Raw genomic sequence first — 25,215 nt, forward strand, 5'->3', positions numbered from 1 at the left:
ACAGAATGCAAGTGTAGGGAAATTGATGTTGTCAATGTTTTCATGTTATCCTTATCATAGTTCTGTTGAAGGAGTTTTCCCAGGATTTAAATATTACCTATCCTTAAGATATCCTGATGAATATCAGATTGGTGGCACAGTGTCAGCGGGGCAGCAGTAAAATTTATTTTGGGGTCCCACCATACGGTACATTTAAATATTACCTGCTTTCACAGCAGCAAGATGCTACCAGATGATTAAATATGGGGGTCCCTGCAGCAACTTTGAGAAGGTAGGTCCTGGGGAAAAGAGGATACTGGTAGCTTTCCTCATACCTAGAAGTCATCTCAGCTCTGATCGTGTCTATAATAATAAACTGGGGAGTTTCTTTAATAATCTATCAAGTTTTTCTATGAACATAGGCTGCTGTGCATTGGATATATGTATGTAGTGCAGTAAGTCTACTGTGTTATGTGCCACTTGTGCAGGGGGTTGGAGACTAGGGGCCCACCGGGAGATTCACCTGTACCCCTTTGGGCCAGTTCGAGCCTGGGTAGCACCCAGCTACACATTTTTGTTAGACAGTGAGTGTGGTGGAACCACCGTGTGAAACGAACAGATTTGACTTTGGGCTACTCCTAAGGGCATTATACTGACATTCCCTGGTTTTCACTCTTCAACCCCTGTACATGGATCTGGACTTTGCTGCATGGGAACCAACATGCCACTACCTAGTAGCCACAAGCGACATAAATAACAATTTGTATTTTTCACCCAGAATGAGGATCCATTTCCCGTTTGTGTAGATATGTGATGGAAGAGAAAATCTAAATACCTCCTGTCTTAAGAATACCTAACTGTCGGTCAGAAATCATATCATTTGTGTCCATATGTTCTGTATTTCAGAATTTAGAAAGTGTTTCTGATGCCAAGCAGGTTCTTGAAAAAGAGATTAAAATCCTCACAGATAGGTTAAATGCATCACATCGAGCCTGGGAGGTCAGCAAACAAGAGCTAAACCAGGTGAAGAAGAACACTACCGAACTAGATGTGACATTGAAGAGCAGTTTGGGGGAGGCCAAAGCGGTGAAAAGCATTCATGAATCTTTCAAAGAAGAACTTGCAGCCTCTCTGAGTCGAGACACTGTAATGGTGAAACCCAAAGAAGAGGCCATCTTGGAGAAGATACGCGACTTGTGCAACAAGACAGAAAACAAACAAATTGTAAGTTTTTGTTTTGGTGACAGTTATTTTGCATTTCCTTGTTTTTTGTTTTCTATACATCTATTTTTATACAGTGTATATTTTCATATTACTGTTAATACCTCTGAAACAGTACAATTTCTGGGACAATCTAATATATAAAGCTGAGTGTGTGTATGTCCGCTAAAGGAATCCACACCATCGCATTTACAATCACGAAATTTGGCACACAGGTACATCAGGTGTCCGGGAAGGTTTTAGACCAGGTCTCAGCTCTCTAGGACCGTTTATGAGATATTCCCAAAAAATGCATTAGCCAATAGGAGCTTGGTCACATGACCCTTATCAGCCAATAGAAGGTCCTCCAGTTTCCATATACCCAGTTTTACTCCAGGTTTCCATAACAACCCAGCCATTTTTCTTCACTGCTGTAGGAGAGATTTAAAGGAAATCTGTCATAAGGATAATTGCTATTGAAGTAAAGCCATGGCCTAATAGCACTTAGTACCTTATTTCAAAATGTGCCTTTGTTGCAGCAATAGATGTTTTTATCCTCTGAAAATCCTGTTTATTTGGTATGCAAATGAGCCAGTAAGGTGCCCAGAGGGGCGTCACTCTTGCAGGAAGGAGTCCAGACACGCCCCTGCCACAATGTGTCCACCCTCAAAAGACTTAAAACCATGCCCCCAGGTCCTGTTAAGCCACACCCTTATCTGGTTAGGCCACGCATCGTCATACTCCTGAGCCAATGGGGATTGAAAAAAATTAAGATAAAAATCAACTTCTAGGTCCCATTAAGCCACACCCAGATCTGGTTAGGCCACACCCCCTCCAACTCCTGAGCCAACAGGGATTGAAAAAATTAAGGTAAAAATCTACTTCTGTAAGCTGCAGGGGTGGGAGAGAGGGTGACTTTCTCCCTGCAGCTCTCACTCAGACAGTACAGTGCTGCTGTCTTAGAGTGAGCTGTTCAAAAGGACCCGCCCCCGATCCGGTTAGGCTACGCCCCCTACCACTCCTCAGCCAACTGAGATTGAAAAAATGAAGTTAAAAATCAACTTTAACTTCTAGGTCGCGCTAAGCCACACCCCAATCTGGTTAGGCCACATCCCCTCCACTCCTCAGCCGACAGGGATTTAAACAATTAAGGTAAAAATCAACTTCTGTCAGCTGCAGAGGTGGGAGAGAGGGTGACTTTCTCCCTGCAGATCAGACAGTACAGTGCTGCTGTCTTAGAGCGAGCTGTTCAAAAGGACAAGCCCCCCATCCACTAAAGGCCACTGTTAAGGGGGCAGGCCCCTGTGGAGATAACTCTCAAGGAGTTGGTATGCTGTGAAAGTCACTGTTAAAGGAGAAGACTGCTGTAAAGGTCAAAGTTAAGGGGGTGGGCTGCTGTGGAAGTCCAATTTTAAGGGACGGGGCTCTGTGGGGGGGTCAGTGTTAAGGGGTGGGGGCTGTGGAGGTCAATGTTTTGGGGGCGGGTGCTGTAGAGGTCACTGTCACTGTTATAGTGGATAGTGTTGATATCTTTTAACGACGCACACAAACAATAAATTAAATAGATTAAATACAGTATACCCAAGCAAAGCTGGTTGCTTCAGCTAGTTATAACATAAAAAAGCTTGAGCTTCATCGAAAAATGGAATGGGAAGAGGTAGGACACATCTGATAGTGTAGTACTTGTCAACAGAAAAAATAAATAAGACCATTAGTGTTGCCAAGAAAATGTGGGGATGATGAAAATTAGATCATAATGAAGAGTGCAGATAGCATCTTAGAAAATGAGATTTAAAGAGGCTATCCAGGAAAAGATTTTTATGACATCCTCAGGATAGGATAGGTCATTAGTAGCAGATCTGCGACACCCGGGGTTCCCGTCGATCAGCTGTTAGAAGAGACCTTGAGCGCCACAGCCAGTGACATCACTGTGCATTGGCCACATGGCCTAGTTGCAGCTCAGCCACTGTCACGGACGGTCCAGCGACAGGTCGAGACTGGCAACACGTGATTTGTTTGGATCATATGACGTCTATGTTGCTTCTGGTGCTTGCCACACCTTCTTTCCCCAGGTGTGGCTATTAGGGTCATTTAACCTTCTCCATTTATAGTTGCTTCCCCCAAAATGCTTTTACCAGAGCGCCAGTGGGCATGGCGGCTCCCTGAAACAGCTGATGGGGATGCCGGGATTGGACCCAGGGGTGTAGCTAAAGGCTCATGGGCCCTGGTGCAAGGGTTCAGCTTGAGCCCCCCTTTCCTCAGTGCTTTGTGGCCAGGGGCCGGGAAGCACATAGCCCTCCTGCAGCCTGAGGCAAAAATTGAAACCTCCCCCCCCCCCCCCCATTCCAAATTCTTGACCTAACCCCTTCCCTCCAGCCAGAGATATAACTTGATTGAAGATTCTGGGGCCCCAGTGCAAAATCTATAACTGAGCCCTCCCACCTTCTAATATACCAGTTTCTTCTTATGTGGCACAAGGGTCTTTGGGCCCCCTCAGGCTCCTGGGCCCGGTAACGACTGCTACCTCTGCACCCCCTATAGCTACGCCCCTGATTGGACCCCCGCTGATAATAAGTCATCATTATCTTTTCCAGGATAATCCCTTTAAATGTGCACACATCCCATAGTGCTTTTGTATTCTATCACTTGAGTGGATGGGACAAATACAAAATTAGATGCCTGTAGACTTGTCTTACAATAACCTCTCTATGGGTTGTGTTTTGAGCCTCATTCGAGACTTCCATTACCCTTGATGGCAAAAATTGCCCAGCATGCATCTCTATTCTTGACATCGAAACAACATAAATTGCGGTCTGTCGAGTCTGTTGGGTACTGTTGGGGTCCGATGCAACTCTTTTTAATGTCATAGTTTATGTTTTAGTTTAGGGGTATAGAGTAAAAAAATGTAATCAGAACTTACTTTACACTGTTGGTAAAACTAGGTTTGAAATACATTTGTCTAGAATCCAGTAGGTGGCAATGTAGTATATAAAGTTGGAGAAGCTGCTTTTATTGCATAATGTAGCATAATAAGCTACAGCGCATTTCTGTAAAGTCTAAAAGTCTCTTTCTTCTTTTATGTCATGTACATTGTTTAATCGATTCATGGGATAGCTGATGCCATGCTTATGACAGCATCCATGCTTACAGCGGTACATGGACACACAAAGTACACATCTTTTTCCCTCCATCTTTATCTGTGTCCCTCTTAGCAGCTCAGATATATACATACAGTATATATATATATATATATATATATATATATATATATATACTCAGTATATATATATATATATATATATATAATCTATACAAAACACATCATGTGTCTCTGTTTAACCACTTCAGCCCCGCTAGGTGAAACCCCCTTCATGACCAGAGCACTTTTTACACTTCGGCACTACACTACTTTCACCGTTTATCGCTCGGTCATGCAACTTACCATACAAATGAATTTTACCTCCTTTTCTTCTCACTAATAGAGCTTTCATTTGGTGGTATTTCATTGCTGCTGGCATTTTTACTTATTTTGTTATCAAAATGTAACGATTTTTTTGCAAAAAAATGACATTTTTCACTTTCAGCTGTAAAATTTTGCAAAAAAAACGACATCTATATATAAATTTTTCGCCAAATTTATTGTTCTACATGTCTTTGATAAAAAAAAAATGTTTGGGCAGAAAAAAAATGGTTTGGGTAAAAGTTATAGCATTTACAAACTATGGTACAAAAATGTGAATTTCCGCTTTTTGAAACAGCTCTGACTTTCTGAGCACCTGTCATGATTCCTGAGGTTCTACAATGCCCAAACAGTAGAAAACCCCCACAAATGACCCCATTTCGGAAAGTAGACACCCTAAGGTATTCGCTGATGGGCATAGTGAGTTCATAGAACTTTTTATTTTTTGTCACAACTTAGCGGAAAATGATGATGATTTTTATTTATTTATTTTTTCTTACAAAGTCTCATATTCCACTAACTTGCGACAAAAAATAAAAAATTCTAGGAACTTGCCATGCCACTCACGGAATACCTTGGGGTGTCTTCTTTCCAAAATGGGGTCACTTGTGGCGTAGTTATACTGCCCTGGCAATTTAGGGGCCCAAATGTGTGAGAAGAACTTTGCAATCAAAATGTGTAAAAAATGACCGGTGAAATCCAAAAGGTGCACTTTGGAATATGTGCCCCTTTGCCCACCTTGGCAGCAAAAAAGTGTGACACATCTGGTATCGCCGTACTCAGGAGAAGTTGGGGAATGTGTTTTGGGGTGTCATTTTACATATACCCATGCTGGGTGAGAAAAATATCTTGGTCAAATGCCAACTTTGTATAAAAAAATGGGAAAAGTTGTCTTTTGCCAAGATATTTCTCTCATCCAGCATGGTTATATGTAAAATGGCACCCCAAAACACATTCCCCAACTTCTCCTGAGTACGGCGATACCAGATGTGTCACACTTTTTTGCAGCCAAGGTGGGCAAAGGGGCACATATTCCAAAGTGCACCTTTCAGATTTTGCAGGCCATTTTTTACACATTTTGATTGCAAGGTACTTCTCACACATTTGGGCCCCTAAATTGCCAGGGCAGTATAACTACGCCACAAGTGACCCCATTTTGGAAAGAAGACACCCCAAGGTATTCCGTGAGGGGCATGGCGAGTTCCTAGAATTTTTTATTTTTTGTCACAAGTTAGCGGAAAATGATGATTTTTTTTTTTTTCTCTTTTTTCCTTACAAAGTCTCATATTCCACTAACTTGCGACAAAAAATAAAAAATTCTAGGAACTCGCCATGCCCCTCACGGAATACCTTGGGGTGTCTTCTTTCCAAAATGGGGTCACTTGTGGCGTAGTTATACTGCCCTGGCAATTTAGGGGCCCAAATGTGTGAGAAGTACTTTGCAATCAAAATCTGTAAAAAAATGACCGGTGAAATCCGAAAGGTGCACTTTGGAATATGTGCCCCTTTGCCCACCTTGGCATCAAAAAAGTTTCACACATCTGGTATCGCCGTACTCAGGAGAAGTTGGGGAATGTGTTTTGGGGTGTCATTTTACATATACCCATGCTGGGTGAGAGAAATATCTTGGCAAAAGACAACTTTTCCCATTTTTTTATACAAAGTTGGCATTTGACCAAGATATTTTTCTCACCCAGCATGGGTATATGTAAAATGACACCCCAAAACACATTCCCCAACTTCTCCTGAGTACGGCGATACCAGATGTGTCACACTTTTTTGCTGCCTAGATGCGCAAAGGGGCCCAAATTCCTTCTAGGAGGGCATTTTTAGACATTTGGATCCCAGACTTCTTCTCACACTTTCGGGCCCCTAAAAAGCCAGGGCAGTATAAATACCCCACATGTGACCCCACTTTGGAAAGAAGACACCCCAAGGTATTCAATGAGGGGCATGGCGAGTTCCTCGAATTTTTTTTTTTTTGCATAAGTTAGCGGATATTGATTTTTTTTTTTGTTTTTTTCTCACAAAGTCTCACTTTCCGCTAACTTAGGACAAAAATTTCAATCTTTCATGGACTCAATATGCCCCTCACGGAATACCTTGGGGTGTCTTCTTTCCGAAATGGGGTCACACGTGGGGTATTTATACTGCCCTGGCTTTTTAGGGGCCCTAAAGCGTGAGAAGAAGTCTGGAATATAAATGTCTAAAAATGTTTACGCATTTGGATTCCGTGAGGGGTATGGTGCGTCCATGTGAGATTTTATTTTTTGACACAAGTTAGTGGAATATGAGACTTAGTAAGAAAAAACAAAAACAAAAACAAACAAAAAATTTCCGCTAACTTGTGCCCAAAAAAATGTCTGAATGGAGCCTTACCGGGGGGGGGGGGGGGGTGATCAATGACAGGGGGGTTATCAATGACAGGGGGGTGATCACCCATATAGACTCCCTGATCACCCCCTGTCATTGATCACCCCCCCTGTAAGGCTCCATTCAGACATCCGCATGATTTTTTACGGATCCATGGATACATGTATCGGATCCACAGAACGCATGCGGACGTCTGAATGGAGCTTTACAGGGGGGTTATCAATGACAGGGGGTGATCAGGGTAATCAGGGTGATCACCCCCCTGTCACTGATCACCGCCCCTGTAAGGCTCCATTCAGACATCCGCATGATTTTTTACGGATCCATGGATACATGTATCGGATCCACAGAACGCATGCGGACGTCTGAATGGAGCCTTACAGGGGGGTTATCAATGACAGGGGGTGATCAGGGTAATCAGGGTGATCACCCCCCTGTCACTGATCACCCCCCCTGTAAGGCTCCATTCAGACATCCGCATGATTTTTTACGGATCCATGGATACATGGATCGGATCCACAGAACGCATGCGGACGTCTGAATGGAGCCTTACAGGGGGGTTATCAATGACAGGGGGTGATCAGGGTAATCAGGGTGATCACCCCCCTGTCACTGATCACCCCCCCTGTAAGGCTCCATTCAGACATCCGCATGATTTTTTACGGATCCATGGATACATGTATCGGATCCACAGAACGCATGCGGACGTCTGAATGGAGCCTTACAGGGGGGTTATCAATGACAGGGGGTGATCAGGGTAATCAGGGTGATCACCCCCCTGTCACTGATCACCTTCCCTGTAAGGCTCCATTCAGACATCCGCATGATTTTTTACGGATCCATGGATACATGTATCGGATCCACAGAACGCATGCGGACGTCTGAATGGAGCCTTACAGGGGGGTTATCAATGACAGGGGGTGATCAGGGTAATCAGGGTGATCACCCCCCTGTCACTGATCACCCCCCCTGTAAGGCTCCATTCAGACATCCGCATGATTTTTTACGGATCCATGGATACATGTATCGGATCCACAGAACGCATGCGGACGTCTGAATGGAGCCTTACAGGGGGGTTATCAATGACAGGGGGTGATCAGGGTAATCAGGGTGATCACCCCCCTGTCACTGATCACCCCCCCTGTAAGGCTCCATTCAGACGTCCGCATGATTTTTACGGATCCACGGATACATGGATCGGATCCGCAAAACACATGCGGACGTCTGAATGGAGCCTTACAGGGGGGGTTATCAATGACAGGGGGGTGATCACCCTGATTACCCTGATCACCCCCTGTCACTGATCACCCCCCCTGTAAGGCTCCATTCAGATATCCGCATGATTTTTTACGGATCCATGGATACATGTATCTGATCCACAGAACGCATGCGGACGTCTGAATGGAGCCTTACAGGGGGGTTATCAATGACAGGGGGTGATCAGGGTAATCAGGGTGATCACCCCCCTGTCACTGATCACCCCCCCTGTAAGGCTCCATTCAGACGTCCGCATGTGTTTTGCGGATCCGATCCATGTATCCATGGATCCGTAAAAATCATGCGGACGTCTGAATGGAGCCTTACAGGGGAGTGATCAATGACAGGGGAGTAATCAATGACAGGGGGGTGATCAATGACAGGGGGTGATCAGGGAGTGTATATGGGTGATCACCCGCCTGTCATTGATCACCCCCCTGTAAGGCTCCATTCAGACGTCCGTATGCTTTTTGCGGATCCGATCCATGTATCCGTGGATCCGTAAAAATCATACGGACGTCTGAACGGAGCCTGACAGGTGGGTGATCAATGAACGGGCGGTGATCAATGACAGGGGGGTGATCAGGGAGTTTATATGGGGTGATCATGGGTGATCAGGGGTTTATAAGGGGTTAATAAGTGACGGGGGGGGGGGTGTAGTGTAGTTTAGTGTGGTGTTTGGTGCGACTGTACTGACCTACCTGAGTCCTCTGGTGGTCGATCCTAACAAAAGGGACCACCAGAGGACCAGGTAGGAGGTATATTAGACGCTGTTATGAAAACAGCGTCTAATATACCTGTTAGGTGTTAAAAAATTCGGATCTCCAGCCTGCCAGCGAACGATCGCCGCTGGCATGCTGGAGATCCACTCGCTTACCTTCCGTTCCTGTGAGCGCGCGCGCCTGTGTGCGCACGTTCACAGGAAATCTCGCGTCTCGCGAGATGACGCATATATGCGTGACTGTGCGCCAGCCTGCCACCTCCGGAACGCACATGTGCGTTAGGCGGTCCGGAGGTGGTTAAACAATATCACTATTTTAGTTAAACCTTTAATGTAAAGGAGTGTCATATATATATCATGTGGGTTAGTGCATGCAGAACAGCTATGTCTGTATCAACATCAAGAGAACCCAGCTGTGTCTGACATACAGGCTTCCTCTACTACTACTACTGGCCATTTAACTGCCATGGTCAATAACTATCACAGCATCTAAGGCCATTTTCATATCACCTTTTAGTTCTCCTTTCTTCTTCGTTAGAAGAACAAAAAAGAAATGGATCCTTTATTTTGACATTCCTCACACAGAACTTTTTCTCCTGTCTAACATAACGGATCTATAATGGAACTGACAAAAACACATGCAAAATGAGCACAAGAAATGCTCAAAATAAAGCATCTTTTTTTTTTAATATACTGTTCTTCTGATGGATCAGAGGAATGGAAAACTAAACTGTCATGTGAACATCGCCTGAGTGGTTAAACAAAGGAGAGGGCTCCCTCTGTCATCCCATTGGCCTCCAGCAGTACGATTGAGGGGTTGCAATGGGTTGCCACTGCATCTAAGGCATAAAAATAGCTCTGAGGGCAGGATCCACTGGGGTTCCTGTCCATTTCACAATGACTGACATAATACACAGCAGTATAGACGTTAAATTAAATGTTTATAAGTAAAAAAAACACAAACCCTTTTATTTTCCATTAATCCCTTCCCACACCGTGTGGTAAATGTATGGCATGGCAAGTGGCTTGGTTCCACACTATTCTGTACATTTTTGGCATAAAAAGGGTGCCAGCTCAGGAATTGAGCTGCTGCCATCAGCAGCGATTGTCAGCTACAGTATAACATACAGCTGACACCTGCTGCAATGGCCAAGATTGGAGCTAGCCCCTAATCCCAGCAGTTTTACCCCTTAGATGCTGCAGTCTATAGCGAGCTCCCTCTCTTCTCCTTCGGGCCCCCCATGACACAGTTGCAGGGTCCCCATGGTTGCCATGGCAGCCAGAACCCTGTCAAAAGCCTCCGGGTCTGTTGCATTCAGAAGCCTATTAGAATTTGATAGGTGAGTTGTCAGTGTAACTATTGCATTGCATAGTGCCAGCGATCAGATTGTTCTGTTGCAACTTCTAGTCCTCTAGTGCTGCGGAGGACAGAATTGCAATTTTTGCCACCTACCTCAATTCCCACAAAATGAAATAAAAATAAAAAATAAATAAAAAGTATGTACCTCAAAATGACTATTTGTATGGTCCCTTTGTTGGCAGTTTGGTCATTTACATAATGGGAGACATTTATTAAAACCAGTACTGAGGTAAACTGGCTTAGTTGCCCATAGCAACCAATCATAGTTCACCTTTCATTTTTCAGGGCTTCATTTGAAAATGAAAATGAAAGCATTAATCTGATTATTTACTATGGGTAGCCAAGACAACTTTCCTTAGCACCAGTTTTGATAAATGTCCCAATATGTGTTTAATGGCACTACCGTGTGTTCCCACATGCAGATCGGAAACATCAGGCTGTCCCAGGAATAGGCTTTTTTACAGTGGGTCCCAATTATGGGGTGCACACAGGCCGAATCAATATTTTGCGGATTTGCAGACTGCAAAACACATAGGTTGTGTGCAGGAGGCCTAACTCTTTGATGCCATCACAGGGATTCCCTTTTCAGAAGGGGTTTGGAGGCATGTAGTGAACACGCGATCTGTGTCTTTCCTGCATGTATATGTATACAGATCACTGGTGGCCCTTATAGTATAAAAAAATTATCATTAATTACTTAATACAGTAAAATGTCATAAAATGATAAAAAAAAGAGATGTGAAAAAAATAAAAGTAAAAATAAAAAAGCACCCCCCCAAAAACAAACAAAACACAAGTGCGACGTATGTCCCTTTTACAAAACATTTCTGTACATAGATGATTATCGTCCATGTACAGAAGCTACACTAAATACAAATATTTGACTTGTATTATGCATGAGAGAATTATAGGATCGGTGTTTGGGTAAATATTATTTATAGAACAACTTATGTTAAAAAATAGCATAAAACTATTAGTTCCTGAATAATATCTAAATTAAATAAGTTCTACTCCAGTTTTATATACTAAGAAAGCCCAGTGTGTCCGGCAGTTAAAAAACAAAGAAACAAAATCAACTATAGAATTACCGTAATCATTCCAAAAGGTGACATTCTGCTCTGGTCATGAAGGCCCAAAACAAGCCATGAAAGGTTTAAGGCCAAAACAAGCCTGGTCGTTCGAAGGTGAGATTAAATTATTTATGCAACATTGGCAAAGTAGGATCATAGCTGTAGTACTGGATCATAAGAATGCTCTAACAGTACTGGAGGCAGGTAAGTAACTACATGGTCATAAAACATCATAGGAAGTGACCGTCAGGGAGCATTGGCATTGAGTTGGAACACTACTTGTAGTTCTAACACTACTTGTGCTAGGAAAGCATGCGGTGCATGTGTCAAACACATTGATAGGATTCAATTGAGTGTCCCTTTGGTGTACACCAGGTCAGTATTAGACGGCATCTTTTTTCTCACTGTATATGATTGCGCAGTGCATCGAGTTGCTTTAAACCTTCTGTTGGAGATCTGCATTGAGAAATATGATGTATGCTAGGCACAAATGAGATGTGAATAGAGCCTTAAAACTGGGGATTTAATTTGCTAATGTCGCCTCACCCAGTCAACTCTACAGCAGCATATGTGTGTATGGTATAGGTCTTGTTGACAAGGCAGAGGTCTCCAGCCTGTTTATGCTTGGAAGCCACATTCGAATATAGTAGTTGTTTATAACGAGAGATTATGAGAGATCCAGCAAATTGGCAATGTTGGCAACAAGTATATTGGGCCAGATTTACTAATATTTCTGCACCAAAACTCTGTTGTAGTCGCGCAATTTGGTGCATCTAGGGTTTCTGTGCTTTTTCTGATATGCTCAATAAGGGGGCACATTTAGTGGAATGTGGGTGGAGCTTCTTGGGTAAGGGGCAACACAATTCTGGCTTAAAAATCTGTCTTAAAGTAAGCCAACCAATAGTTGGTACAGAATCAGAGAAAAGTGTCTATCCCTGCACCAGATTTATCATCCAGCCTAGGCCACTGTGATAAATTTGATGTAGGCAGCCTGTCTAAGGGCCCTATTACACTGCCCGATGTTTAGCAGTCCGAGTGCCAATGAATAATAACACATCCATCAGTACTCGTTTGACAGGCCTGATTACACTGGACAATAAAACTGAATGCATCCAGATGAAAGATGGCCACCAGCCAACAAAGAAGTGCTCAATCATCGGCTGCTTGATTATACAGGCCAATTCATATGACCCCCTCGTTCCCGATAATTGGCTCAGAAATAATACGTTCTATTAGGGCATTAAGCTTATGCCATCTTTAGGATTAGTAAATCTGGGCTAATGTGGCTAATGTGCCTAATTCCAAGTTCCTGATTTATTTACTAGCCAAACTCAGGTGCTATTAGGGATATTTAGTAGTATTTATGATGGGTGCTCAAAGCTTTTGCCCCCCTCAGCATTGACATCTTCTACTAGTTTTACACTGTGCATAAACGGTGTAACGTGTATTAATGGTTGGCATTTTTTCCATTTATCTTGTAGATGGTAACTCAACTGGAAAAAAAAGTGTGCCAACTGAATGAGCAGCTACAGAACCAGTCAGATCTGCACCAGGAAGCACTGCTTAGAGCTAGGAAAGCTGAGCAGCAACTTGAAGACCTGTGGGCTCGGCTGAAATTTGCTGAAGGGGAACTCGTTTCTGGAGATGTCATGCGGGACAATCTAAGTTATGAGAAACAGAAGGTAAGATGATATTAAAATTGACACTGTTAAAAAAAAGAATTGGAAGCTAACAAAGGGCAGCCTCAGACATAACAAATAACCCACAGCTTTGCCTGGATCCATCAACAAAGTGTAGCCAGTCTTTCACAGAGAGGTTGGTGGAAAATCATATCACAGGATCATATGAGTGAGCCTAAACAATATCATTTGCCATACTGTTTACCAGTGGTTCCCAAATATTGTAAGTCATATAAACCCCCAAAAAACTACAGACCCACTAACAGAGGCTGCAGTCAGTGGTGCCATGTACCTATCTTTTTTGCAGGGGTATTGTGGGAAGAGTTAGAGGCTCCAAGGCCCAGGGCTACACGAAGACCGTTGTGTGTCACATTTTACTTGAGTTGTTAGATTGCCATTGGTGTAGATTATGTAATATCTTTCCTTTATTATTATATCATGTGCTGACAATTTCTTTCATCAAATATATTTGAATCAATGGTGTATAATATGATGGCCGTCTACTGGTTTTCATATTCATAAAATAAGTTATCACTAGATCATTTTGACATTTTTCACTTTTCTACCTCCTGCAGTACATGAAGTTCCTGGAACAGCTGTCTGATAAGATGAAGTTGGAAAGAATAACTGCTGATGTAGGCTTTGACATGCGTCTAGATGCCATACTTGCCCGGGCAGATCAGTTGGTCAAATTAGAATCCGAAGCTGTCATTGGGAATAAGACTCTTGCACACAGTTTGCAAAGAAAGGTACAATTCAGCATAGTTTTCTTTACAAGGGAGTATTATGTGAATGATGTACTTAGGTTAATTATATCAGTACATTATAGATTGATAGATTTATCGGTGACACACACCTATTAGGAATGTTTTCAGCACCTATTTATTTGAATAGGCGCTTCAGATGCAGTACTTGAGAATGACCACTACTCAGTGTATGAAGCAGTGGTGCTTCAGCTCTATATACTGTTTACTTCCATAACCTGTGGATGCCGCTAACAGCTGGTCAGTGGGGGTTCTGGGTGTCGGACCACACTGATCTCATATTGACGACCTATACTATGGATAGGTCATCAGTATGTTGGCCTCAGAAAACCCCTGTAATTTGCAAGTTGGGACCTTTATAGATTGGACTTATTTTCCTAGCACACCTCAGAGATGCTCAGTTGGACTAAGTCCTGGGAATTTGGAAGCAAATAGGTCAGAGTGAGTAATTCTTCAAAAAAGAAAACTCATTCAAGTGTTGTAAATTTGTATTATATGTTGATTTGTCCACTTTGAAAATTTTGAAAATAAATAGCGATTGTGAGACAACCCCTTTATTTGCTGGCATACAGACACTATTTACTATGGTTAGAATGTGTAACCATATACCCACTGAACGGGTAAACTCAACTAAAAATGGAAGAATGGTTTCACATTTCAAATACGACTAGGTGGGTGGGTTCAAGTTCTGTAACACTACTGGAAATTTTATATCTTCCCAAACCAAACTCACCTCCCTACTGAAGCTCCCAACATCAGATTCCCAAATGGAATGTTTAAAGGGGTTATCCTAGAGTAAGACAGTCCTCCCATAGTAGCCAACCCATCATAGATGGCGTGGTTTGGTGGTCGCCCCCCGGGCATCAAACACGAGAGCGTCAAACACCGAACCTGGCGGCGGGGACCAGGTAAATATGATCTCCACTGTGGAAGGTCTGTTATTCTTGGATAACCCCTTTAAGCTCACCTAAACAATGAACATTCCATTTATACTTGAAAGTTTCTTCTGTTCTCCACTTTGCAAGACAGTCTTATGAGAATAGAACTGTTGACAGGTTTATTTGTGTATTTATAAATGTAGCATGAAGCACTCTTTTTGGGAATCATAATTTTTTTTCTTGTAGATAATAAATAAGTTTTATTATATTTGAATATAGTTAAAAGCACAAAAAGAAAAGTTTGATAGCAAAGAGCTACATATGGAGCTTTTGAGGAAAAAAATCGCCCAGCTTGAAGAGGAAAAACAAGTGCGCACAGCTCTGGCAGTGGAGAGAGATGAGGCTAACCTGACTGTGAGGAGGCTGCAGAAGAAGGTGGAGAGACTGCAGAAGGAACTAAGTGCAGCTCAAGAATCTGTCACAGAGCTGAAATCCAGACTTTCAGATGCCAATGAGTTTAAGGCAAGTGTAACATACCATTTAGAAATTATTCAAACCAGGGCTCTTCCTCATTTTTTTTTTAAATAGCATAGATTTTAAGGGTTTATTGATATTTCACTAGAATGAGGAGAGAGAATCAATCTCATAATGTGCTCTCTCTCCTCGCTTCTATCTCCTGCAGCTCAGAGAGAGAGAGCACACTGTGTGAGCGCTTCTCTCGCCTCGTTCTATGTATCAGCAATCAGACCTCCATCTATTAAAACTTTTCATATGTGTCTATGACATATCAAAAGTAGCCCTTTAAGGGAATCTGTCATAGAAGTCTGCCATCCTCATAAATTCTAAACTTTGTCCATCTGGCCACTGGGGCACACAGTAAGATAATGCTTCCTGTTTTGTACAACATGCCTTTCTGTTTGTATTAACTTGTAGACAGAGCAAACATAGATAGTACACCTTTAGACTATCTAGTGTAAGTATAAACTACCAATTAGATTACTTAGTTACACTAGAATTTTGCGCCAAAATTGTGTCTAATTATTTTAACATATTGTTATCTTAAGCCAGATGCCTTTCCTAGGAAACCACACCCTTTGTTGGACAAGTCAAAAAAGTGTCAAAAATAGAATTCTGTGCATTTTTATTAGTCTCCCCAATTTGTGAGTTGTAATTCACACAAGTATGAAAAAATAGTGCTGCAAACAAAACCTGAAATATCACATTACATACTGTAACAGTTTGTCAAGTTCCAGAGGACTAGGCAGACCACAGGAACGCCTCACAAACATGGCACATGCAGGTTACAGACCAGGAAGCCTACGGAATACTTTATTACACATGTAATATAGGAACACAACAGTAGTGCAGGACAAGCAAGTTAAGCAATAGTGGTAGCACTACCACTGAACCAAGTACACCGGTAGACTAGAAGCAAACGAAGATGCAAAGAGCCAGTGAGACCCGTTTTTCACAGAGCCCCTAGTGGTAGGGATGAACTTGGCGAGGGCTCACTGGTCGCACCTTCAGAAACACTTGGCTGCTACCAGAAAAGAACCACACTGGTAAAATCACCAGCGGTACACACAAATAAAAGAAGGACTGGAACCTAAACAAACTTGGGATATGGATCAGATAAGACAAATGGCAACCAGCACACAAGCAGATGCCTGGACCCCATGCAGAATGGAAGCATGGCGGTCACAGGCAGAGCTGCACACAGATTAGATGTACTTCCTCTAGAGAATCCAGGAGCCCTCTCGTGAAGGCAGGACAAGCACAGGACAGGAACAGAAGCAGAAAGCACAGCCAGGCTATACATGAAACAGACAGGATCAGAAGCAGTGGAGCACTGCCGAGCTATACATGAAACAGACAGGACCAGAAGCAGTGGAGCACTGCCAGGCTATACATGAAGCAGACCGGCTCAGAAGCAGTTGAGCACTGCCAGGCTGTACATGAAACAGACAGGATCAGAAGCAATGGAGCACTGCCAGACTATACATGAAACAGACAGGAACAGAAGCAGTTGAGCACTGCCAGACTATACATGAAACAAACAGGATCAGAAGCAGTTGAGCACTGCCAGACTATACAGTCAGGTCCATAAATATTGGGACATCGACAAAATTCTAACATTTTTGGCTCTGTACACCACCACAATGGATTTGAAATTAAATGAACACGATGTGCTTTAACTGCAGACTGTCAGCTTTAATTTGAGGGTATGTACATCCAAATCAGGTGAACGGTGTAGGAATTACAACAGTTTGCATATGTGCCTCCCACTTGTTGAGGGGCCAAAAGTAATGGGACAATTGGCTTCTCAGGTGTTCCATGGCCAGGTGTGTGTTATTCCGTCATTATCCCAATTACAATGAGCAGATAAAAGGTCCAGAGTTCATTTCAAGTGTGCTATTTGCATTTGGAATCTGTTGCTGTCAACTATCAAGATGAGATCCAAAGAGCTGTCACTATCAGTGAAGCAAGCCATCATTAGGCTGAAAAAACACAACATACCCATCAGAGAGATAGCAAAAATATTAGGCGTGGACAAAACAACTGTTTGGAACATTTTTTAAAAGAAGGAATGCACCGGTGAGCTCAGCAACACCAAAAGACCCGGAAGACCACGGAAAACAACTGTGGTGGATGACTGAAGAATTCTTTCCCTGGTGAAGAAAACACCATTCACAGCAGTTGGCCAGATCAAGAATCTACCAGGAGGTAGGTGTATGTGTGTCAAAGTCAACAATCAAGAGAAGACTTCACCAGAGTGAATATAGAGGGTTCACCACAAGATGTAAAGCATTGGTGACCCTCAAAAACAGGAAGGCCAGATAAGAGTTTGCCAAATGACATCTAAAAAAAGCCTTCACAGTTCTGGAACAATATCCTATGGACAGGTGAGACCAGGATCAACTTGTACCAGAGTGATGGGAAGAGAAGAGTATGGAGAAGGAAAGAAACTGCTCATGATCCTAAGCATACCACCTCATCAGTGAAGCATGGTGGTGGTAGTGTTGTGGCGTGGACATGTATGGCTGCTAATGGAACTGGTTCTCTTGTATTTATTGATGATGTGACTGCTGACAAAAGCAGCAGGATGAATTCTGAAGTGTTTCGGGCAATATTATCTGCTCATATTCAGCCAAATGCTTCAGAACTCATTGGACGGCGCTTCCCAGTGCAGATGGACAATGACCCAAAACATACTGCAAAAGCAACCAAAGAGTTTTTTAAGGGAAAGAAGTGAAATGTTATGCAATGGCCAAGTCAATCACCTGGCCTGAATCCGATTGAGCATGCATTTCACTTGCTGAAGACAAAACTGAAGGGAAAATACCCCAAGAACAAGCAGGAACTGAAGACAGTTGCAGTAGAGGCCTGGCAGAGCATCACCAGGGATGAAACCCAGCGTCTGGTGATGTCTATGCGTTACAGACTTCAGGCTGTAATTGACTGCAAAGGATTTGCAACCAAGTATTAAAAATTGAAAGTTTGATCTATTATTATTATTATGTCCCATTACTTTTGATCCCTTAACAAGCGGGAGGCACATATGCAAACTGTTGTAATTCCTACACCGTTCACCTGATTTGGATGTACGTACCCTCAAATTAAAGCTGTCAGTCTGCAGTTAAAGAACATCTAGTTCATTTCATTTCAAATCCATTGTGGTGATGTATAGAGCCAAAAATGTGAGGATTGCGTCGATGTCCCAATATTTATGGACCTGACTGTACATGAAACATGCAGGATCAGTAGCAGTGGAGCACTGCCAGGTGTGACACAGTGAGAGGTTTCGTCTAGGAAAACAGGTATTTTCCTCCCAGCATGTGCTGCTGGGCTGATATACAGCCTGTTGAGGTCTAATACCGGACTGGAGTTTAAGTGCCGGTCCAGGTTTTGGCAGCACTTGGCTATCTTTAACCCCTTAAGGACACGGCCATATTTCACCTTAAGGACCAGGCAATTTTTTGCTAATCTGACCAGTGTCACTTTACGTGTGAATAACTTTAACCCCTTAGTGACCAAGCCTGTTTGGGCCTTTATGACCAAGCGTTTTTCTTCCTTTTTTCATGGTCTCGTTATAAGAGCTATAACTTTTTTATTTTTTCGTCTATATAGCTTTATGAGGGCTTGTTTTTTACGGGACAAGTTGTAGTTTTTAATGGCAGCATTTTGGGGTACACATAACTTTCTGATTAACTTTTATTAACTCTTTCTGGGAGGGAGATGGGGGAAAATAGCAATACTGCCACTGCGTTTTTACATTATAAATGTAAGGTCACAAAAATTGCTTTTTTTTACACCGTTTTTATTTTTTAATGGTATTTATCGGACAGGGTGGATCATGTGATATATTTATAGAGCCGGTCATTAAGGACGTGGCGATACCTAATATGTGTGTTTTTTTTGTTTGTTTTTTAGTTTTTTATTATAAAATACGGGGAAAGGGGCGCTTTTTATTTCTTTTTTTACTTTATAAATTTTATTACTTTATAAATTTTATTTAAAAAAAAAAATTTTTTAACTTTTTTTCTATCATTTTATTACTGATGTTCACTTTTGGGGGTCTGATCCCCTCTGCAATGCATTACAATACATTTCTATTGTAATGCATTGCCTGTTCGTGTACTACAGTGAGTAGTACACCAACAGGTTGCCTAGGAGACCCAGCCTGAGGCTGGATCTCCTCGGCTCCCATAAAAAGCAGGTCCCGATGCCGTGCAAGGCAGTGGGCAGCCTCTGCACGGCATTGAGCTGCCTTCTGAGACATCGAGTCCCCGCCACAGCAGCGTGGGGACTTGATGCGCTCCCTCAAACACAAACCCCTTCTATGCCGCGGTAGCGGCAAATAAGGAGTTAATACGCTGTGATTGCCGATACAGAGGGGTCAGCAAGCACCTTCTTCCGGTCACCGCCTACTGCGTGTCTGTGATCGGAAATACACAGGGCGTACAGGTATGCCCTGTGTCCTTAAGTACCAGGACATAAGGGCATACCTGTACGCCCTTTGTCCTTATGAGGTTAAATAGGCAGCTGGGCTCAGAAGCCATGTCTCTGTGTTGGGATCTGGGAGCCTTGTGTCTAGATGAAGGCTTGCTACCTGTTTGGCGTGAAAACAGGTTGGTGCTGCTATCAGCAAGGATTCTTTGAGGCAGAATTGCCGCATGGTGTGAATAACCACCAACACCGGAATGTGACTTTTTGTTTGAATATGACTGCTTGTTTTGTCACTTGCCTAAAGTGTGAATAAAACACTGAACTGTTTGATCCAAAGAACTTTTTGTTGGCTCTATACTGCGTCCGCTAATCCTGTCTACCAGAGCCAGTCCCCACACAGGCAATACATGAAACAGACAGGATCAAGACACAGAATAGGTACAGAAGATCAGGCAAGGCATAGACAAGGATACAGCAACAACAATGCTTTACCAGACAACACCACACAGAAAGGCAGATGGCTAAACCCCCTGGGACAGCAGCAAGGGGCTACACCCAGCAAGGCACAAGACAGACTGACCACAAGCCCCAAAGTTCACAGATAAAAATAGCTGCAATTAAGATCACCTGATAAGCCAAACCCAGGCCCAAACCAGGGAAAGTTAACCCCACCAGAACCAGGAGTAACAAGAAGCATAAAACATACAATCACAAGTGTCAGTTCACAACAGTCACAGAATGCTGCTGCCAGCACGCCCCAAACGACAACCAGCATACACAGGATAACTGTAGTCAGTACGAAGTTACAGGCAGGCAGCCTACACAAAAACAAGGAGTGACAGAACTGAACAGTGATATCAACACAAATGCATCCATACTCAGGCCATGTTCACACACAAGGCCGCAGCCATCACGCATTGCAGAACCAGCATACATGGGAACACCCACAGCCAGTACACAAAGAGCATGCAGCCAGCTTGCATGTCATCAGTGACACCGGTAAATGCTTTAGCACCTATTCTAGACAGTGGGTCCTTATGTTCCTTTCAGTACCTGCGGACCACTTATAATTTCCATCTTTGCAGAGTTTTGATGTCCGTCTGAGGAAACTGAGCCAAACGGATCCGTCCTTACTTACAATGTAAGTCAATGGGGACAGATCCGTTTTTACTGACACAATATGTGCAATTGAAAACGGATCCGCCTCCCATTGACTTTCAATGTAAGTCAAAACGGATCCGTTTGCATTATCATGAGCAAAAAACTAACAAAACGGATCCGTTCTGAACAGATACAAGCGTTTGCATTATAGGTGCGGATCCGTCTGTGCAGATACCAGACGGATCCGCACCTAAACGCAGGTGTGAAAGTAGCCTAAGCAAGATAAATATTGTATCTGGCCCAAGTGTGTAGGAAGTATGCTACATATGGAAAAGTAAAACAAAGTGGCAACAAGATTATATTGCATCAATACAAAACGATACATGATAGAGGAATATGATACTTGGTGACAATTTATCTTTATAAGACCGCTACATATTAACAAAGGTTCCAAAAGTAGCGTGAGCTCCTCAATAGGAACCAAAAGAGAGACCGTGATTACAATTGATAATTTACACACTGTTAAGAGATATATATTGTTTATGTGCCATATTTTTCGCCCCATAAGACGCACTTTGCCCCTGCTTCTTATAGGGTGAATACTAATGAGCACCGGAGGCCCGGGAAGCGGTGAAGGCTCTGTACTCACCGCTTCCTGGTCCTCAGCTGTCGGCTGTGAAGGCTGCGCATAGTGTGAACTGGCGCGCTGTGACCTCACGCTGTGCGCGCCAGTTCACAGCACAGCAGACGGAGGAGGAGGAAGACCGAGTGCGGGCGGTGAGGAGTGGCGGCGTCCAGGAGCAGGAGAGGTAAGTGTTTATTTTATTTTAAGTTTTCTGTGGCATGGGGGATGCTATCAGGCAATGGGGGCATATATGGGGGCTGATGACGGGCACAATATGGGGGCTGATGACGGGCACATATGAGGGCTGATGACGGGGATATATGGGGGCTGATGACGGGGACATATGGGGGCTGATGACGGGGACATATGGGGGCTGATGACGGGCACATACGGGGGCTGATGACAGGCACATACGGGGGCTGATGACAGGCACATACGGGGGCTGATGACAGGCACATACGGGGGCTGATGACAGGCACATACGGGGGCTGATGACAGGCACATACGGGGGCTGATGACAGGCACATATGGGTGCTGATGACAGGCACATATGGGGGCTGATGACAGGCACATATGGGGGCTGATGACAGGCAATGGGGGCTGATGACAGGCAATGGGGGCTGATATGAGGCATATGGGGGCTGATATGAGGCATATGGGGGCTGATATGAGGCATATGGGGGCTGATAAGAGGCATATTGGGTCTGATATGAGGCAATGGGTGCTGATGAGAGGCATGGGGCTCTTATCTGAGGTCTTATTGGGGTCTGATCTGAGGTCTTATTAACATTGGGGGTCTGATAGGGGCTGTGAGCTGAGGTCTGATTAAGGCCTCTTTCACACTACAGTATTTTGCGTTCCGTATACGGTCCGTTTTTTGCGTTCCGTATACGGTCCGTATACGGAACCATTCATTTCAATGGTTCCGCAAAAAAACGGAATGTGTTCCGTATGCATTCCGTTTCCGTATTTCCGTTTTTCCGTTCCGTTGAAAAGATAGAACATGTCCTATATTTGGCCGCAAATCACAGTTCGTGGCTCCATTCAAGTCAATGGGTCCGCAAAAAAAACGGAACACATACGGAAATGCATCCGTATGTCTTCCGTTTCCGTTCCGTTTTTTGCGGAACCATCTATTGAAAATGTTATGCCCAGCCCAATTTTTTATATGAAATTACTGTATATTGTATTTGCCATACGGAAAAACGGAACGGAACAACGGAACGGAAACGGAACCACAACGGAAGCAAAAAACGGAACAACGGATCCGTGAAAAACGGAACGCAAAACACTGAATTCAACATACTGTAGTGTGAAAGAGGCCTAACATTGGGATTCTGACTGCTGGTCTGACCTGAGGTATAATGAAAAACATTTTTTTTCTTATTATTCTCCTTTAAAACCTAGGTGCGTCTTATGGGCCTGTATAGTCTTATGGGGCGAAAAATATGGTATTTTTTTATTTCCTTTTTTAGATTGTACAATTGGTATTTTTATGTGAATTATTTAAAAAAATAAAATGGTATGCATGATATATAGAGCCGGCCATTGATTGAACATTATAGTATTTATAGCTAGGTGGTTATAGCAGGCTGTGCTGTATTCCAGTGAGCTCTTCACAATAATTGTATGCTTGTATATTTGGAATCAATTGAAACATGTTTTCTGAGTGCAATTTGGAGGTCTTGTCCTCTTTCTCACGGCTCCACTCATAGAGGGCATGATACATAATAAGACTTATGGAAGTCTCTATCTGCTTTTGATGGATATACAGAATTGGAAAAGAGATATCCCTGAAATAAAGGGCCCTTTACACGGGCCGACAATTGAGCAGCTCATCACTAACCAGCATTACTAGTAACGATCGTTAGTGATGATGTGGAGGCGTAAATGCACTGCTGATTATCCAATGAACGAGCAAAACGCTAGTTCGTGTAATTGTATCTTTTGTGCACCGCAAAAGATCATCGTTTCCCAGTGGCAGATCGTACACAATCAAGACAGTATAGGGAAGAGGTATAGCATTAGTGATCCCCATACTCTGAACGAGCTGGAATGAGATTGGTACATGTAAATGCATCGGTCTCCTACGCTAGCGATCTGCAGATTGTTTGCAAGGAATGCTTCCGTCTGGACAACTGGTAGATTGTCGTCCCGAGTAAAGGAACCATTAGATGAGGATGATTGTAAAGCTCTTCTGACCTTAAAACGCTTCTGACCGTCTCAAGCCTCCCACTGATTAGTGCTAGGGATAAGCTAGTACAAGTTAAGTTCACACATAGGCTCTACTTTACCCCCCATAGGCTTTATATTATGGGTACATTGCCCTCAGCTGATTGCCCCAGATGTCGTCTAGCACAGGGTACGATATTGCACATGTTCTGGGACTGTAGAGTTTTGGAGGTGTATTGGAGAGATGTTTTGCAGTATATGGAGACTTATTTGAATATGCCAAACATATTAGACCCTAAATTTTGCCTTGATCTTCCCATTACTGTGGCACTGCACGCTTTTTTAAGTTACTACTGTATTATGCTAAAAAAGTTACTCTGTATAATTGGAAACATCCAAAGAGACCAACCAGAAATGCCTGGCTTAAGAAGGTGAATGTGGTTTTTCAACTGTATAAACTTACCTACTTATCCAGAGGTTGCCCAGATAAATTTGATAAAGTTTGGAGACCTTGGTTATGGTCCTCCCCCACTGTCCTGGGACCTATGACTCCTTGATAAATTCTCTTATAGAATGTTGTACTCCCCCCACTCTAATTTCTTTCCTTTCTTGTTTTCCTATTATTATTATATTTTTAATTGTTTAGGTTTTATTTTTGTATGACTTTTGATAGTGGTCGGTCTGTTGATGCAGATTATATGTAAGTAACCTTATATACCGGACACTGCTTTGATGCCCGCATACGGATTGCTTGGTTATTTTTTTCATGTTTGAGCTAAAGAAAAAAGTTGAAGAAACAATAGTTATGTTTATTCTAGCATGCTCTTTGTAACTGTCTATTGACACTGGATATCTTTTCTACTGTATATCTTCCATATTTTGTTTCTTTGAATAAACATTCCTTTAAGAAAAAAGAAATGATTCTGACAACAGTATCTGTTTTAAAGTAATTTACCTTTTTATGTGGCGTTATTTATATGTAGTCTATATTTTCAGATCAGGACACTGGAACAGCAGAAAACTATTGAACAACTGAGCAAATCTCTGAATGACCTGGACCTGGTTAAAAGCAAAACTCATAAGAAACTAATTTCTATTAAATCAGAATTAGACTATACAGAACGGGAAGCAAAAGAGGAGAAAGAGAAAGCAACCAATTACATTGAAGTGATTACCAGCGAACTGAGAACTCTTAAAACAACCTTAGAAGAGGTTTCTAAAAGGGAAAAACAGGTGATATACAGTATATGTGTTCTTATGTGTATCATATATAGAGATGAGCGAATCGAATCAGAAGAATTCGATCCGAATTTCCTTGCGCTTCATGGTATCGAATTTTTCCTAAAATGGCGGCTACAATGGCAGCTACACTTGTTAGAACATGGGGCAAGGAACTCTGGGAAGGCGGGCTGACCCATAATGCTATGCATGCAGCCAATATGCAGCCATCCAGCCCTGTAATGTCACAGACCTATAAATACGGCGGCCATCTTATAGTCAGACATTTTCCAGTGTTCTCACTGCAGGGAAAGACGTGAGAAGGCACTAGAGACAGCAATAGGAAAAACCTCATTGTGAAAAAAAAAAATGGAAAAAAATATTTATAAGTGCAGGGAAAGGATACGGAGG

At 42.9% G+C, this 25,215-nt stretch overlaps 1 protein-coding gene across 1 annotated transcript in view; it reads left to right on the top strand.

The window, feature by feature from the left end:
- CCDC170 (coiled-coil domain containing 170) overlaps positions 1-25,215 on the top strand; it is an 85,663-nt gene that overhangs the window by 42,692 nt on the left and 17,756 nt on the right. The window contains exons 8-12 of the mRNA XM_044292390.1: positions 886-1,203; positions 12,902-13,102; positions 13,675-13,848; positions 15,021-15,263; positions 24,583-24,819. Coding sequence (XP_044148325.1) covers positions 886-1,203; positions 12,902-13,102; positions 13,675-13,848; positions 15,021-15,263; positions 24,583-24,819 — 1,173 coding nt within the window. The remainder of the gene's footprint in view (positions 1-885; positions 1,204-12,901; positions 13,103-13,674; positions 13,849-15,020; positions 15,264-24,582; positions 24,820-25,215) is intronic.

Source organism: Bufo gargarizans, chromosome 4 (genome assembly GCF_014858855.1).
Source record: "Bufo gargarizans isolate SCDJY-AF-19 chromosome 4, ASM1485885v1, whole genome shotgun sequence".
NCBI classification, from domain to species: domain Eukaryota; kingdom Metazoa; phylum Chordata; class Amphibia; order Anura; family Bufonidae; genus Bufo; species Bufo gargarizans.